Source organism: Leptopilina boulardi, unplaced genomic scaffold (genome assembly GCF_019393585.1).
Source record: "Leptopilina boulardi isolate dan_hultmark-lab unplaced genomic scaffold, ZJU_Lbou_2.1 LbouV2_216, whole genome shotgun sequence".
Taxonomy (NCBI): Eukaryota; Metazoa; Arthropoda; class Insecta; order Hymenoptera; family Figitidae; genus Leptopilina; species Leptopilina boulardi.
In genome coordinates, this window is record NW_026137770.1 from 1,421,276 (window position 1) to 1,435,053 (window position 13,778).

At 27.2% G+C, this 13,778-nt stretch overlaps 2 protein-coding genes across 3 annotated transcripts; one reads left to right on the forward strand and one right to left on the reverse strand.

Annotated features, from left to right (window-relative positions):
* The first annotated feature begins 3,712 nt into the window (after positions 1 to 3,712).
* On the forward strand, positions 3,713 to 6,059 carry LOC127279362 (ubiquitin-like domain-containing CTD phosphatase 1). Its single transcript, XM_051301671.1, has 2 exons — positions 3,713 to 4,115; positions 4,458 to 6,059. Exons 1-2 carry the CDS (start codon positions 3,956 to 3,958, stop codon positions 5,294 to 5,296), a joined length of 999 nt encoding a protein of 332 aa, XP_051157628.1. The 5' UTR covers positions 3,713 to 3,955; the 3' UTR covers positions 5,297 to 6,059.
* A 1,552-nt stretch (positions 6,060 to 7,611) lies between these two features.
* On the reverse strand, positions 7,612 to 13,383 carry LOC127279364 (transcription elongation factor SPT5). Of its 2 annotated transcripts, none has more exons than XM_051301674.1 (11): positions 13,295 to 13,383; positions 12,186 to 12,462; positions 12,038 to 12,105; positions 11,657 to 11,903; positions 11,331 to 11,563; positions 10,405 to 11,255; positions 9,733 to 10,322; positions 9,263 to 9,609; positions 8,713 to 9,114; positions 8,413 to 8,585; positions 7,612 to 8,334 (listed from the first exon to the last, which is right to left on the reverse strand). In XM_051301674.1, exons 2-11 carry the CDS (start codon positions 12,416 to 12,418, stop codon positions 8,095 to 8,097), a joined length of 3,384 nt encoding a protein of 1,127 aa, XP_051157631.1. In that variant the 5' UTR covers positions 12,419 to 12,462; positions 13,295 to 13,383; the 3' UTR covers positions 7,612 to 8,094. The 2 variants fall into 2 exon arrangements, with proteins under 2 accessions (XP_051157631.1, XP_051157630.1); XM_051301673.1 differs by having other exon boundaries at positions 13,254 to 13,351.
* Between the last annotated feature and the right edge of the window lie 395 nt (positions 13,384 to 13,778).

Consider the following 13,778-nt stretch of genomic DNA (forward strand, 5'->3'; position numbering starts at 1 on the left):
AAAACGAGTTTACTATTTGCGGATTTCTGCGTCGTTACAGAGATGCGATGACGACATATCCTCCCACCAAACTAGACGAATCTTCCCTCCCCTGCGGTCCAATTGCCTGCAAGGTATTTGGAAAAAGATTTTAAAATATTTGCGAAACTATTTTATACACTAGTAATTTTTTTTCTCGTTTTTCGATATTAAAGCTTTCCCTAATTAATTAAAAAATCCCCTGACTTTTTCTACAAAAATTTTTAAATTGCAAAATAGTGCTACAATTTGTTATAAAACATTTTTATTACATTATTATATTTCACGATGATCAGATATAGTTTGTATATATTTATTATATTGTTTACGGATACCGCAAATAAAATGATGCCATCAGCATCATTAAAATTGATTAGTAATAAAAATAATAATTTCAGTCATAATATTATTCACACCTGTGAACAAGTTTATAATTAAAGGCATATGATATGCTTAACACTTCTTTGATATTATAAACAACTGAATAGTGCAATTTGCCTTTATATAGTTTATCGATAAAAATAATACTTCGTTATAATTATTGTAATTATATAATTTTGTTATTAAATAATTTATTAAACGTTATACACTAAAAAGAAATTAATTATCACATTTTATCAAAGTATATATTTAATGGTTTATGACAGTGTGCCAAAACAAAATTAAATATATGTTCAACAACATTTTATACTTAAAAATATAAAATACAGAAATATTAATTAACACAAATAAGAAATTATTATTATTATTAAATATTATTATTTTATCAGTCATAAAGTGAAATATAAAAGAATATTATACGTTTCATTTATATATATATATATATATATATATATGAAACATATAATCAGCAGATAAAACGATTTTAAGATTAAAAAGTTCTTTTTTTACGAATATATGATTTCAAAGGAATACTTTGAAAATAAAAAACTGAAAAACAATTATATTTTCCTTTTAACCAGATGTATAACGAAATTAATTAATTTAAACTTTAATTAATTATTTTAAAGCGAAACTAGGTCTACTGGTAAATGAAAACAAGAAGCGAAATTTATTAATTAACAAACTCATTTATCTATAATAAATTTTTATATCTTCTATATTTTTTACGTGCTTTTTTTATTCAACTGCAGTATAGCCCCGTATACATTTATTTTTCTCTCAACTTTACGATTTTAATTTATTAAATAGTAATAAAGTAATTTAAATATTACAAAAAGTAAGCATTACAAAAATATTTACATACACTGAAAAAAATGTTGCCGAGAAATTCAACTACCATTGGGTAGTTGACTAGAAAGTAGTTAAAAATAACTACTTTTTTAGTTAATCTAATCATGTTGATGTAGTTAATGTAACTATTTTTAAGAAGTTAATAAGTAATAGTTGATTTTACGTAAATATGTAGTTAAAGTACAACTACAGGTCGGTAGTAAAATTAACTTTCTTAAGGTAGTAAAAACAAGTGGAATTGTAGTCAACTCAAAATTTGAAGAGTAGTAAATCCAACTACTATTCACCAGTTATATGAAATGTAGTAAAAGGAATTATTTTCTTTAATTAATATAACTACTTTTTGAGTAGTAAATTTTTTTATTAATTTCTATGATTTTATAGGCTTCAATAAAATTCTTGTTGTTGAATTAACAAGTCGTCTGTAATTAAAACTACTACTTTAAGTAGTAGATTTTTACTATTTTAATTAATTCGATAAACTTAAAGAAGATTTTTGATGTAGAATTTAGAAATCGTTTCCAGTTAAAACTACTACTTTAAGTAGTAGATTTTACTACTCAAAGTGGTACAATAGGCTTTAAGAACATTTTTGTTGTAGAATTAACAAATCCTTTGTGATTAAAACTACTACTTTAAGTAGTAATTTTTTACTATTTTAATTAATTCAATAAGCTTGAAAAACGTTTTTGATGTAAACTTTATACAAATCGTTTCTAATTAAAACTATCACTTTAAGTAGTAGATTTTACTGCACTATGCAATTAAACAACTTATAATATAATTAAAAGATGAAAAATTTACAAGTCAAAACTTAAAAAGGATAGTTATAGCAACTAATAAAAGTAGTAAAAATGACTACTTTAAATAGTTAAATTACCAATTGGACAAGCAGAAAGTAGTCTTTGAGTAGTTTGCAGACTGTCGTAGCGAGCGTTAGGGTCGAGGGTTCAATTCCCGTCGGTTAGAAATTTTCTCTGTTAGGTACATAATCGTTAGGGCATAAAATAAGCGTCAGTATAGGAGAGAGGATGAAAAAGTCAATTTTACTGATAATAAACAATTATAAATAAAAAATAATTTTATTTTACTATTTTAAGTAGTAAAATCTACTACTTAAAGTAGTAGTTTTAATTGCAAAAGATTTATTAATTCTACAAAAAAATATTCTTAAAACCTATTGAACCACTTTCAGTAGTAAAGTTTACTACTTAAAGTAGTAGTTTCAATTGCAAAATATTTATTAAATGTACCAAAAAAATTTTCTTAAAGCCTATTGAACCACTTTAAGTAGTAAAATCTACTACTTACATCTTGAGTTGTTTTAACATTTTTAAATTGAGTTAATACAATCACAAAATGTCATTCTACCAATTACATTTTTCATTAGTTTAACTATTTTTATATAGTTAACAGAACCGTTTAAATTTAGTTGAGGACCTATTGTACTCCTCAGAGTAGTTAAAAAGTAGTAAAACCTACTAGTTTTTTTTCAGTGTATTATTGCATTCGACTTATCAGTTAAAGTTAAAAACAGAAATATAAAGTTGTTAATATTAAAATATACATATATAGTCGTCTCATTATTTTTTATGCAATAAATTTTAACGATTATTAGTTTCGAAAATTGTTTTTAATTATTAAAAATCACAATTTCAATTAAAATTTATAAATGTTAATACAATAAAACAACATAATATTTAGTAAAAAATAAATTTTTCTTATTGTAATTTTTACAATCTTGTTTCTTAAAGTTTTTTTTTATATAAACATTATTTGTCCATAAATATATTTATATTCTTTACATGGTATAGACAAGAAGACTTATTGTTGTAAATCAATATATTGACCGAAACCAATAGTTTAATTCAAATATCGACTAAATTTAAGATTTAAATAGCCAAAAAATAAGCTGCTTTTTAAACTAATTACTTTAACTAAATAAGTTATTTAATATTTTGTTTTTATATTTTTTAAATTAAATTAATTTACTTTTCAATATTATGTATATACATAAAAAAAATTTGTAATTACTTGTAGAAGAAAATTTTTTTTCAGACAAACTAATTTTTAATTACTGTTAGTTATTTTCTATTACTTTATTTATACAATATTTTTAAATTTAACACTACTATTTTCAACGAGCTAAAAATATTTATTATATACAATCTATAAACCAATAAAGCCTCGAACAATGAAAATTATTTTTAATTAAAAAGAGTCTATATTATTTATAAATTTGTAATCTACAAATGAGAATAAAAACATATCTCTATAAAAATTAAGAAACATTTTTATTTTTAGACAAAAAGACTAGAATCTTTTTCATTTTTAATATCATATAAAATACTTTGAAAATAAATACTCTTAATATTTTGAATTGAAATATTTTTATCTTTATCCATCAGAGGCAGCACCGATCTATTAAAAATTTCTAAATGATATTACCGATCGAGCACGTTCCTTCACTCTTGGAATGTTTTAGGACTGACTAAAAACAGTCAACAACAAATCAGTTTATACCCAAATCAAATTAATGTTTATATTTACATTTAACTAAATCATTTTTCACACAATTTTTTAGAAAGAATTTAATAAAATAATTAATTAATGATTAAATATTTTGTCGATAAATAAGTGTCTAATAATCAAGTGTGTTGTAAAGTAAAGTTTGACAGCTATATTAACATTTTGTATAATCAAAATGGAAAATGAGTGTAAAATTACTGTAAAATGGAGTGGAAAAGAATATGAGATTTCCAGCATTTTTGAAAGTGACACAGTATTAACATTAAAGGAACGTATTCACAAAGAAACTGGTGTCCGGCCAGAAAGACAAAAGCTTCTCAATCTCAAATTTAAAGGTTAAACATACAATTATTTTTAAATTACATAATTTTATTATTGATTTTTTTCTACTAACTTTTATTGTTTTTAAACAATATCCAACAATTGTATTTATTTATATGTACATCATTTTTTCTCACATTTACGTGACTTTTTGAATTCTAACCTAAACAACAAAATAAACACTAAATTTTTTTTTTGCGATTTGTGCAAGCATGCACAAAAATGAAATTATCTCAAAATTCGGTTATATTACAAAATTTAAAGTATTATGATCAATTATTAATTTTATTTATTGTTTTGTTCTACTTATGTCTTTAAAAAGAATTGTAATTAGCATAATTTTTTTTTTTTTTTAGGAAAACCGGCACAAGATGAAAACACAATTGGAATGCTGGGCATTAAAAAGGGTTTTAAACTCATGTTAATGGGATCACGAGAAGAAGATATCGCAGAAGTAAGTCAAGCTCCTGAAAATCTGCCAGACGTAATAAATGATCTCGATATTGAAGAAGAGGAAGTGGAAATTGAAAAAGCCGAAGTCTACCTTTCAAAAATTCAAAAACGAATAGACAATTATACAGTTGAAGAATTAAATCCACTTCGTGAGGGGAAAAAATTACTAGTTCTCGATATAGATTACACTTTGTTCGATCATAGATCAGTTGCAGAATCTGGCATAGAATTAATGAGACCATTTTTACATGAATTTTTAACGCGAGCTTATAAAGATTATGATATTGTTATTTGGTCGGCGACAAGCATGAAATGGATTAATGAAAAAATGAAACTTCTTGGAGTAACAAATAATCCTAATTATAAAATTGCCTTTCACTTAGATTCACTTGCTATGATTTCTGTTCATACGCCAAAATATGGTGTTGTCGATGTAAAACCACTTGGTATGATTTGGGGTAAATATAAGCAATTCTCATCGAAAAATACAATTATGTTTGACGACATTAGGAGAAATTTTATTATGAATCCACAGTCAGGTCTTCGGATAAGACCATTTAAGCAAGCCCATTTAAATAGATTGAAAGATCGTGAACTTTTAAAGCTTTCTGATTATTTGGAACTCATTGCTAAACTCGATGATTTTCAATCTTTAAATCACAGAAAGTGGGAGGAATATAGAGCAAAAAAAATAAAAAATCATAGTAGACGATATGAAGGAAATGAAACACAAAATATTTAGCAATAACAATTTATACCTTCAGACTGAATTTTTTGTTTTATAAATTCATTAAGGTACATTATTGTCTTACAACAGTTAACTGCTAAGTTACAGTAATACTAAAAGTAGAAAAGATTTTGTAAACTAATATATTGCCTGTTTTCTTAATGTTATTTTTTTTTCATTTAAATAGGGAAAACAATGAGTGATTTTCTTTAAACTAATATTTTTAAAAATAATTTTTTCTTACAAAAATCTTAAAAATAATATTCCATTGACTTATTTTGATCAAAAATAGATTGATATTTTAAGTGAAACGTTACAAAATATTCTTTGGTCAAACATAGTAAATAAAAAACAATTTTTTAAAAATATTTTCTACTTTTAGTTTTAATTTATGGCAGCCTATCATGAGAGAACTTTTTAAGGTAAATTGTGCTCCTTAAAATAAAATAATTATCAGGTATATCTTAAAAAGTATAAAATTAATTAAATATAGCTTTCAAAATTTTTCAAATAAGATTTAATGTTTGTTCAATAAGTATAAAATGATGACGAATTATAATAAACAAGTATTTTTTAATTTATTATCGAAAATCAAAAATAAGAGAATGTAATTTTTTTAACACAATATTAATAAGTTTTATATAATGGTGTCAAATTTACGAAATTACTTTAACGAACGATACCTCTATTTTAATATACGCTTGCTTATAAAGACTGCGCTTTAAAAAACCGAAGACAATTAATATTTAAGTGTTTTGAAATAAATACTTGTATTAAAATAAATTTTTGTATTTTATTTCTTCTACAAACACATAGTATAATTTTCCTTTTCATTTAAAGTTTAATGATAATTTAAAGATACATTCCTTAATTGAAATATAAAATTCTTTTAAGCAAAAAAAAAAAAAAAACAAAAAAAAAAAGTTTGCAAAAAATGTTAATACATTTTTTAATTTAATATTTAAACATTTATATTAATACGCAAAAGTACGATTTTGGTCTTCACTTATTCAATTTATAAATAAATATTTGACTCTAAATGATACTTGAATAAATATTATTTAATTAAATATCAGTTCTGATGCAAATAATTTTCTAAAACTGTAGTTTATTAATTTAAAACATTTACGACGATATTTATGAGTTATAAGTACTGAAAGTTTTAGGAAAAAAATATTAACAAAATCGTTTATTATGAAAAACCGAAAGTACTCAATATATGAAATTGTACCTTTTTTTTAGAAATGCTACTGTTAATAATAAGGCTATAAAGAAAAAAATAGTTATTTTGTAATGAATATTCACAGCAATGAATCAAAATTTCGTAAAAATAAAAAGTCTGAATCGTCTGAATGCAAATCTTATTTGACAGCAAAAGAATCACGTAATTCAATAGGTAAATATAGTCATATCAATAACTATAATAATACAATAATTATAAAATTCACAATGCTATTAAATTACTATGAATTTGATTAAAATAACTAAAAAAACTTACAAAATTTATGTACAAAGGTACAAAGAATAATGAAATATCCCGGCTTCGTTTAGGTTATGTTCTTTAAACGTGAATTAATTAATTAATTATTCAAGTATACTGTATAAAGTGAGTATTCAATTTACATTTTTGATATAAAAAATCACTGGATAATTTTTAGTAAAGTATCAAACTATCAATTCTTATTTTAAAATTAACAAATTACTGGAGCTCAATTTCTCTCCCTCTCTCTGTTTAACTGACGCCGGTAGAAAATGGCGGGTAAAACTTGGCGCGCTTTATAGATAGCGCCACAAATAAAACCGCGCTTTTTCAAAAGATTTTTTTTAGAAAAATTTATTTTTTATTAAAATTATGTATATATTAGGGTGTTCAGCGGTCAGGGAATTTGATTAAAAGTTAGGGAATTTTTTAAAAATTTGCCAAAAATGAACATTTTTATGAATTTTTTTAAATTTTTCGATGCAAGAAAAAGTTTATAATGCTAATAAATAAAATTTTGTTTATTATCTTAAAAATACTTTAATATTTGATACTTTTCATTTTTTAAATATTAAATATTTATTAAAGAAAAGTTTGAAAAAGGTTAGGAAAAAGTCAAGGAATTTTTTTTGTACTTCTACAAAATTTAAAAAAAATATTGCATTAAAAACTGAAGCAAGGAACTTATATTTCAATCAAAAGTATTGGATTATCATTAAATAAAAGAAATATACTTAATTTATATAATAATAAGAAAGAAAATAGTAAGAAATAAAATACATGAAATAAAATTTTAAAAAATCCTAAACAACATTAAATTAACGAAAGGAATGAATTGAAAAAAAATTAATATAGTACATAGGTTTTTAATGTCACGCAATGTTGTAAATCCTACACATTTTGTACATCATTTGAAAACGAGATGTACACTGATTAATTCAAAATATTTATTAATTATAAATGAAAATATTATCGCTCCGAAAGAAACAATTTTGTCAAAAAAAAAAATAAATAATTAACAATTGAAACATTACAGTATTGTTATGTTCCTAAAACCATTTTAATCATTCCATTTACAGACATATTTGAACTGCAATATTTTATTTGTGAACATTTTTAGCTTTTCATTTTGCAGGTAATTCTCAGATGAAACATTTTGACGTTCTTTATTTTAACGACATCCTTTTGGTTGTCAAACAATAAAAGAACACCGACAGCATTTCGGTTTTCTTAAAAAATATCATTTTCACTCCATTTTCAATTGATGTTACAATAGTAAGTTCCAGTTGATTCATTTTTATAGATAAATTTGAAGTGTCACATTTTTTACGAATTATTTTGAACCCTTCATTTTACAAAGGAATCTCAGCTGTAACATTTTAACTTCCTCATCATTGATTTTAACGACACCCTCTTGATTGTCAATTGATAAAAGTACACCGACAGCTTCTCGATCTTCTCCCAAAATCACTTTAACTTTATCTCCACGTGATGGTACAATTGGTTCCAATTGATCACATTCTAAATTTACTGTTCTATCTTCGTCCGGTAGGAATATCGCACACATTCCTCCCTAAAAAAAAGGAATTAAAATTATTGAGTTTTTTAAATAATAAATATTAATGAATTAAATAATTGACTGATTACTTACGGAAATTCCTCTAATAACACCAGTTTGTCCAGCAAGTCCAGGATCTGAATGAGAATCCCGTATTCTAATTTCAATGTCAGTGGTGTGCCACTCGGAACCCATTATTCCTGATCCAACTCCCATGTCTATTCCAGATCCAGGCGTTTGTGGATTGTATGGACTTCCTGCTATTCCTGAAAATTAAGAATTTATTTTGAATAAAGATAAAGAAAGAAAATGATGTCTTCAATTGTTATATCTTAAATTTCTGTTTTCTACATGTAAGTATAATTAGATGAAAAAAAATTGCAATTATCTTACCAGGTGTCATGGGACTGTATGCCGCTGGTGATGGAGTAGCAAACGGTCCATGTGGACTAGCAGTATATCCAGTTCCCGACGGCGAGGGAGTTGCCACATAAGCCTGTGGACTGGGACTGGCAGTTGCACTGCCAGCTGGACTTGGACTTGGCTGATAAGGTCCATAACTTTGCTCTGATCCATACATTGTTCCAGGTGTTTGAGGAGTAAATGGTCCACCGGCCGCTGAATAGCCAGGTGCATATCCTGGTGATCCACCATCTTCCATACTGTATCCATCAAAGTCGTTTGTTCTCGCTGGAGTATTAGTAACCGTAGGATCCCAGGCACCGGACTGTCCGGGTGTTCTTGATCCGTCATGCGAAGGTGTCATTGAGCCATAATGAGGTGTACGAGAACCAGCTTAAAAATATTTTTTTTTAATTCAACTTTTATTTTTAAAAAACAGTTAATCTATGATTGATTCCTTGACTAGTTCAGATTATTAAATTTTGATTGTATTAAAGAATATAAACTTAATAAATTCTGTAAAAGCAGAAAAAATACTTACTCTCGTACATAGGAGTCTGAGAACCATGCATAGGTGTTTTGGAACCGTCTCTGCCATACATTGGAGTTTGATTTCCAGTAGCATAAGCAGGTGTTCTGTTGTAACTGCTGAAACCACCGTCTTTTGTTGGTACTCCGACATTAGCAATATGCGATCTATCAACGGAAATTGTTTGACAAGTCGAATGAAGTTCAACTCTGGCTGTCGTCTCTGTTGCATCCTTGACAATTCCAACATTTCCTTTGTAAGGTCCTCCTGTGATCTTGATAGTAGTGCCAATTAATTCACGATCACGTCTTGCACCTGCGCCTCGTCCTCTTCCTCGTCCACCTCTTCCGAAACCACCACTGCAAAAGATAAATCATCACATTACATCCATAAAAAGAAAACTTATTTTTATCATAATTCTTTCAATACAAAAAAAATTTAATCTACTTTTCCACAAATTATGACAATAATCAGATACTAACCCACTGGGATGCATAGGCGAAGCAATTCTCGGTGACATAAATCCAGCCATTGGTGACATTGATGGTGAAATTGTTGCTTTATTTCCGCCAGCGAGTTGCAAGTGTCTCGTTTTACAAACAAATATTCCACCATTGTCAATATACATTCTTGAGTGTAGAAATGCACAACTTCTATAGAGATGTTTTATTTCACCACCCCTTCCAGCGTGTGGTCCATCAATTACCTTTACTACATCTTTTTTCTGAATAGTATTCTGTTGTGAATCAAGAGCAACAGCGTGTCGATTCTCACGACGTTTTGTGAGACCTTGAGGTCTTGCCTCGACAACTTTGCCATGCATCGAGAGAACGTGGAAATTTTCACGTTCAAGTCGTACTATCACGCCAACAGTTTGTGGATCCAATTGTACAAGATCACCCCACTGAAATTGACCCATACTGTCAACGCCCGTCGCCATATCGGAACAAAGTTGCAAATCTCTGGGAAGCACTTCCAATTCGTGCATTGATAAATCGGAAAATAGAACCACGCGATTATGTTCGACGCGGACAATTAGACCAGTATCGCCCTCGTACCTTCCCGCAACAACCTGAAAGAAATTATTTAATTTCACGTGAAAAATAATATGAAATTAACAATTTTTTTTTAAAGCGACATATTTTTCTAATTACCTTCACATGATCACCCATAGTAAAATATTTTCTCAATTCATTGGCTTGAAATTCGAGAGCTTCTTTAAGTTCCTCGTGTTTAGGCATTACCATTATCATATTACCATCAATGGAAACGATCTTTCCTTGAAGATTCATCAATTCACCCTCGCATACTTCGACATTGTCTCCATTGCTGAATGAATGTGTTACAGTTGCATCTTCTTTACCAGTAGAAACACCTGTTGATGGTGTGCCACTTAATTCAATATCAATTCCTTCAGGCGATTCTTCAAATTTCTCCAATTCGGAAAGCGTTGGTTTCACACCTTCCACGATAATCGCACTCATTGTAAAACTTTTATATAGAAAACCCTTGCGACTGTAACGGTTTCCTTCAAAAAGAAGATAATCACCGTCACTTGTCACTTCACCACCGATTGCACGAATAGCTTCTGGATCAAATGGTTTCGCCGGTGGTCTTCGTTTTTTCTTACGTTTCAGAGCTTCTGATTCGCTCTGTGCTGTACGCAAAGCTCCACGAGGTCGCGTGTAATCAATTCGAGGCAGAAGTTTCAAGTGAACCTGATTCTGTCCCAAATCAACGTAATCAACTTGTGCAATGTCATCTTTATAAATGCCCCTCTTGAGTCTAACCCATTGTTTCTTCTTCAGCCCAGATTGTCGTTTCACAACTCGCAAAACATCTGTCATTTCCTTAATCGGTACCATTTGCTGTTTCCAAATACCCATTCTCAAATTACCGACATTGTCGATCGCAGCTTTGACATGCGGTTGTTTGTATGCCTCAATGTAGAGGTAACCTTTTATTCCCTCAGGAGCAACAACCGATTTTATTTGAAGTGGCTGACCTAAAAAATTAAACAGAAAGTAAATAAAAAACGTCTTTTTTTGAAATTAAGTCTTTTAAAAAAAAAAAAACTTACCACCAGTTTGATATGACAAGAATTTTCTCATTAATAATAAAAGCGTTGATTTTTCTTCACCAATACGACACTTGACCATCCAAAGATTTGGATCTTTGACACCGGGAAGTAAAGTTTGTTGAGTAATTTCATCACCCATTTCCTCACCACCATCACCAAAGTGACGAGCAGCCATTGATTCATCAGCATATTTTTTACGAAGATATTCTTCAATCTCATCTTCTTTTTGAGAACTAAATTTACATGAAAAATATTAATTTTTTTTTTAAATTTTAATTTCAATTAAATTGAAAAATTAATCTCCCTTTCTATTGTTACAAACTTACTCCCAAAGATTTGTTCCTCTTCTTCTACCTTCAATTTCTCGAGCTGTAGGTCCAGCTTCTTCAATTTCGTGAACAATACCCATTTCTTGGGCACCTTCCTCCCAATCCTCATCATCTTCAACTTCATCGTCGACTTCAGCTTCATGAATAATAAAATCGTTACATCTATCCTTTCTTTTCTTTTTCCTTGGTCTATCGTCATCCTCATCTTCTTCCTCGTCATATTCACTGTCATCTAAATCTTCTCCTGTAAGCATGAATTTAATATATAAATAATGCAAGAAAATCAAATTTTCAAATCAAATAACTTTAACTTTAGTAATTATGATTTTTAATTGAGTATTAGATGAATTGAATGGTATTCTCGAATTTATATTTTACCTTCAGGTTCTTCCTCAGGTTCAACATCTTCATCACCTGATCTAGCCTCTTCAGCTTCAGCAACAGATCTTGAAAAAAAAAAACAATCAAAATGTAACAATTCTTTTTAGGATATAAGGTATTTTTTTTAAACCAGTTATATTATTACCCTGATCGAGATCGTGACCGGGAACGAGATCTAGATCTTGATCTGCTTAATCTAGACCTTGATCTTGATCTAGACATTGATCTAGATCTTGACCTTGATTTTGATCTGGATCGAGATCTTGAAACACTTTTTCTGGAATGATTTTCCTCAACTTCACTGTCGCTGCCACCTCCTCGACGACCTCCTCGTTCGCTCTCATTTTCGGAATAATTACTACCCTCCGAATCCGACATGTTTCCCCCAAAAAGGGAAACACTATAGAAAATTCAAAATCAAGCTGTAAATAAAAATTATAAATAAGAATTATGATTGTCTTTAATTCAAAAAACATGATTTCACAGTATATTTTACAAAAATTTTGTAAAATTGCAAATGCACTGAGTATAGACTATAAATAACAAGAATATTTTTTCAATAAATAATATAAAACTCATAAATTTTTTGAGGTTATTTTGTATTTATATTATAATTCATTTCCTTATTTAAAAATATTATTAATCAATATATATATATATATATATATATATATATATATATATATATTGAAAAAAATTTCAAATATGAATATTTAATGAAGTTTTCGACACCCAATTGGTGAAAATGAACAAATAGCATTTTTAATTCATCTGTCAATGTCAATTTTGCAAAATGTATTTGAATTTTATAAACACTTGTTTTATGAATAATTTACAATACAAAAAGAACCGTTTTTTAAATGACATCTATTTTTCTAGTTTACAATAAAAAATAAATTAAAATATTCAAACTAAAGGAAGAATAATGCAATTCAAAAGTTTTGAGGTTAACTTTTAAGGTCTTGAATTAAGCTCTTTACCAAGAAAATATATAACTTTAAGAGCATAATTTTTTCATAAATAATTATTCTAGACTGTTCAAAATTATAAAATATGAATAATTTACCAATTGAGAGCATTGTTATTTAAAATTTTATGGTATAAATAGTAATCTGATGGTATTGAATATGGATTTAAATGGTATGAAAACAGCAAAAAATTACTTGTAAATCTTGAAAAAGTGTACAGTTGCAATTAAAATATCCATACTTACAATATTTGATTAATTTTTAATTATAAATCATTTACACTGACCTTTATAAACTTAAACGTTATAAATCTCACTAATCTCACTGTCATACGTTACTGTCGTGACGCGTCCATGATTTCTTTGCCATTATTTTCGTAAGTATACGTTTACGTAATTCGACGTATTTTACTTACCTTATGTTAAAATATTTTAAATTTTAATTTAAATATATTATTTCGTCTTGTTTCGTATATTTTAATCCCTTTCAATATTAATTATACAAAAAAATTATTATTTATTATTGTAATATAATTATCATTTATCTATATATATATATATATATATATATATATATATATTAATAAACGTATTTTTAATGTAAATAAAAATAGGTTTAATATATCTTTAAAAATTTAATTAAAAAATAAATAATTAATTATTTATATAATATGTTATTAATTAATGTAGATAAATATTTTTAAAAATTCTATATTTTAACAATTTAAGGTGCTTGATTCTATATATAGCAATTAATAAATTACGGGAATC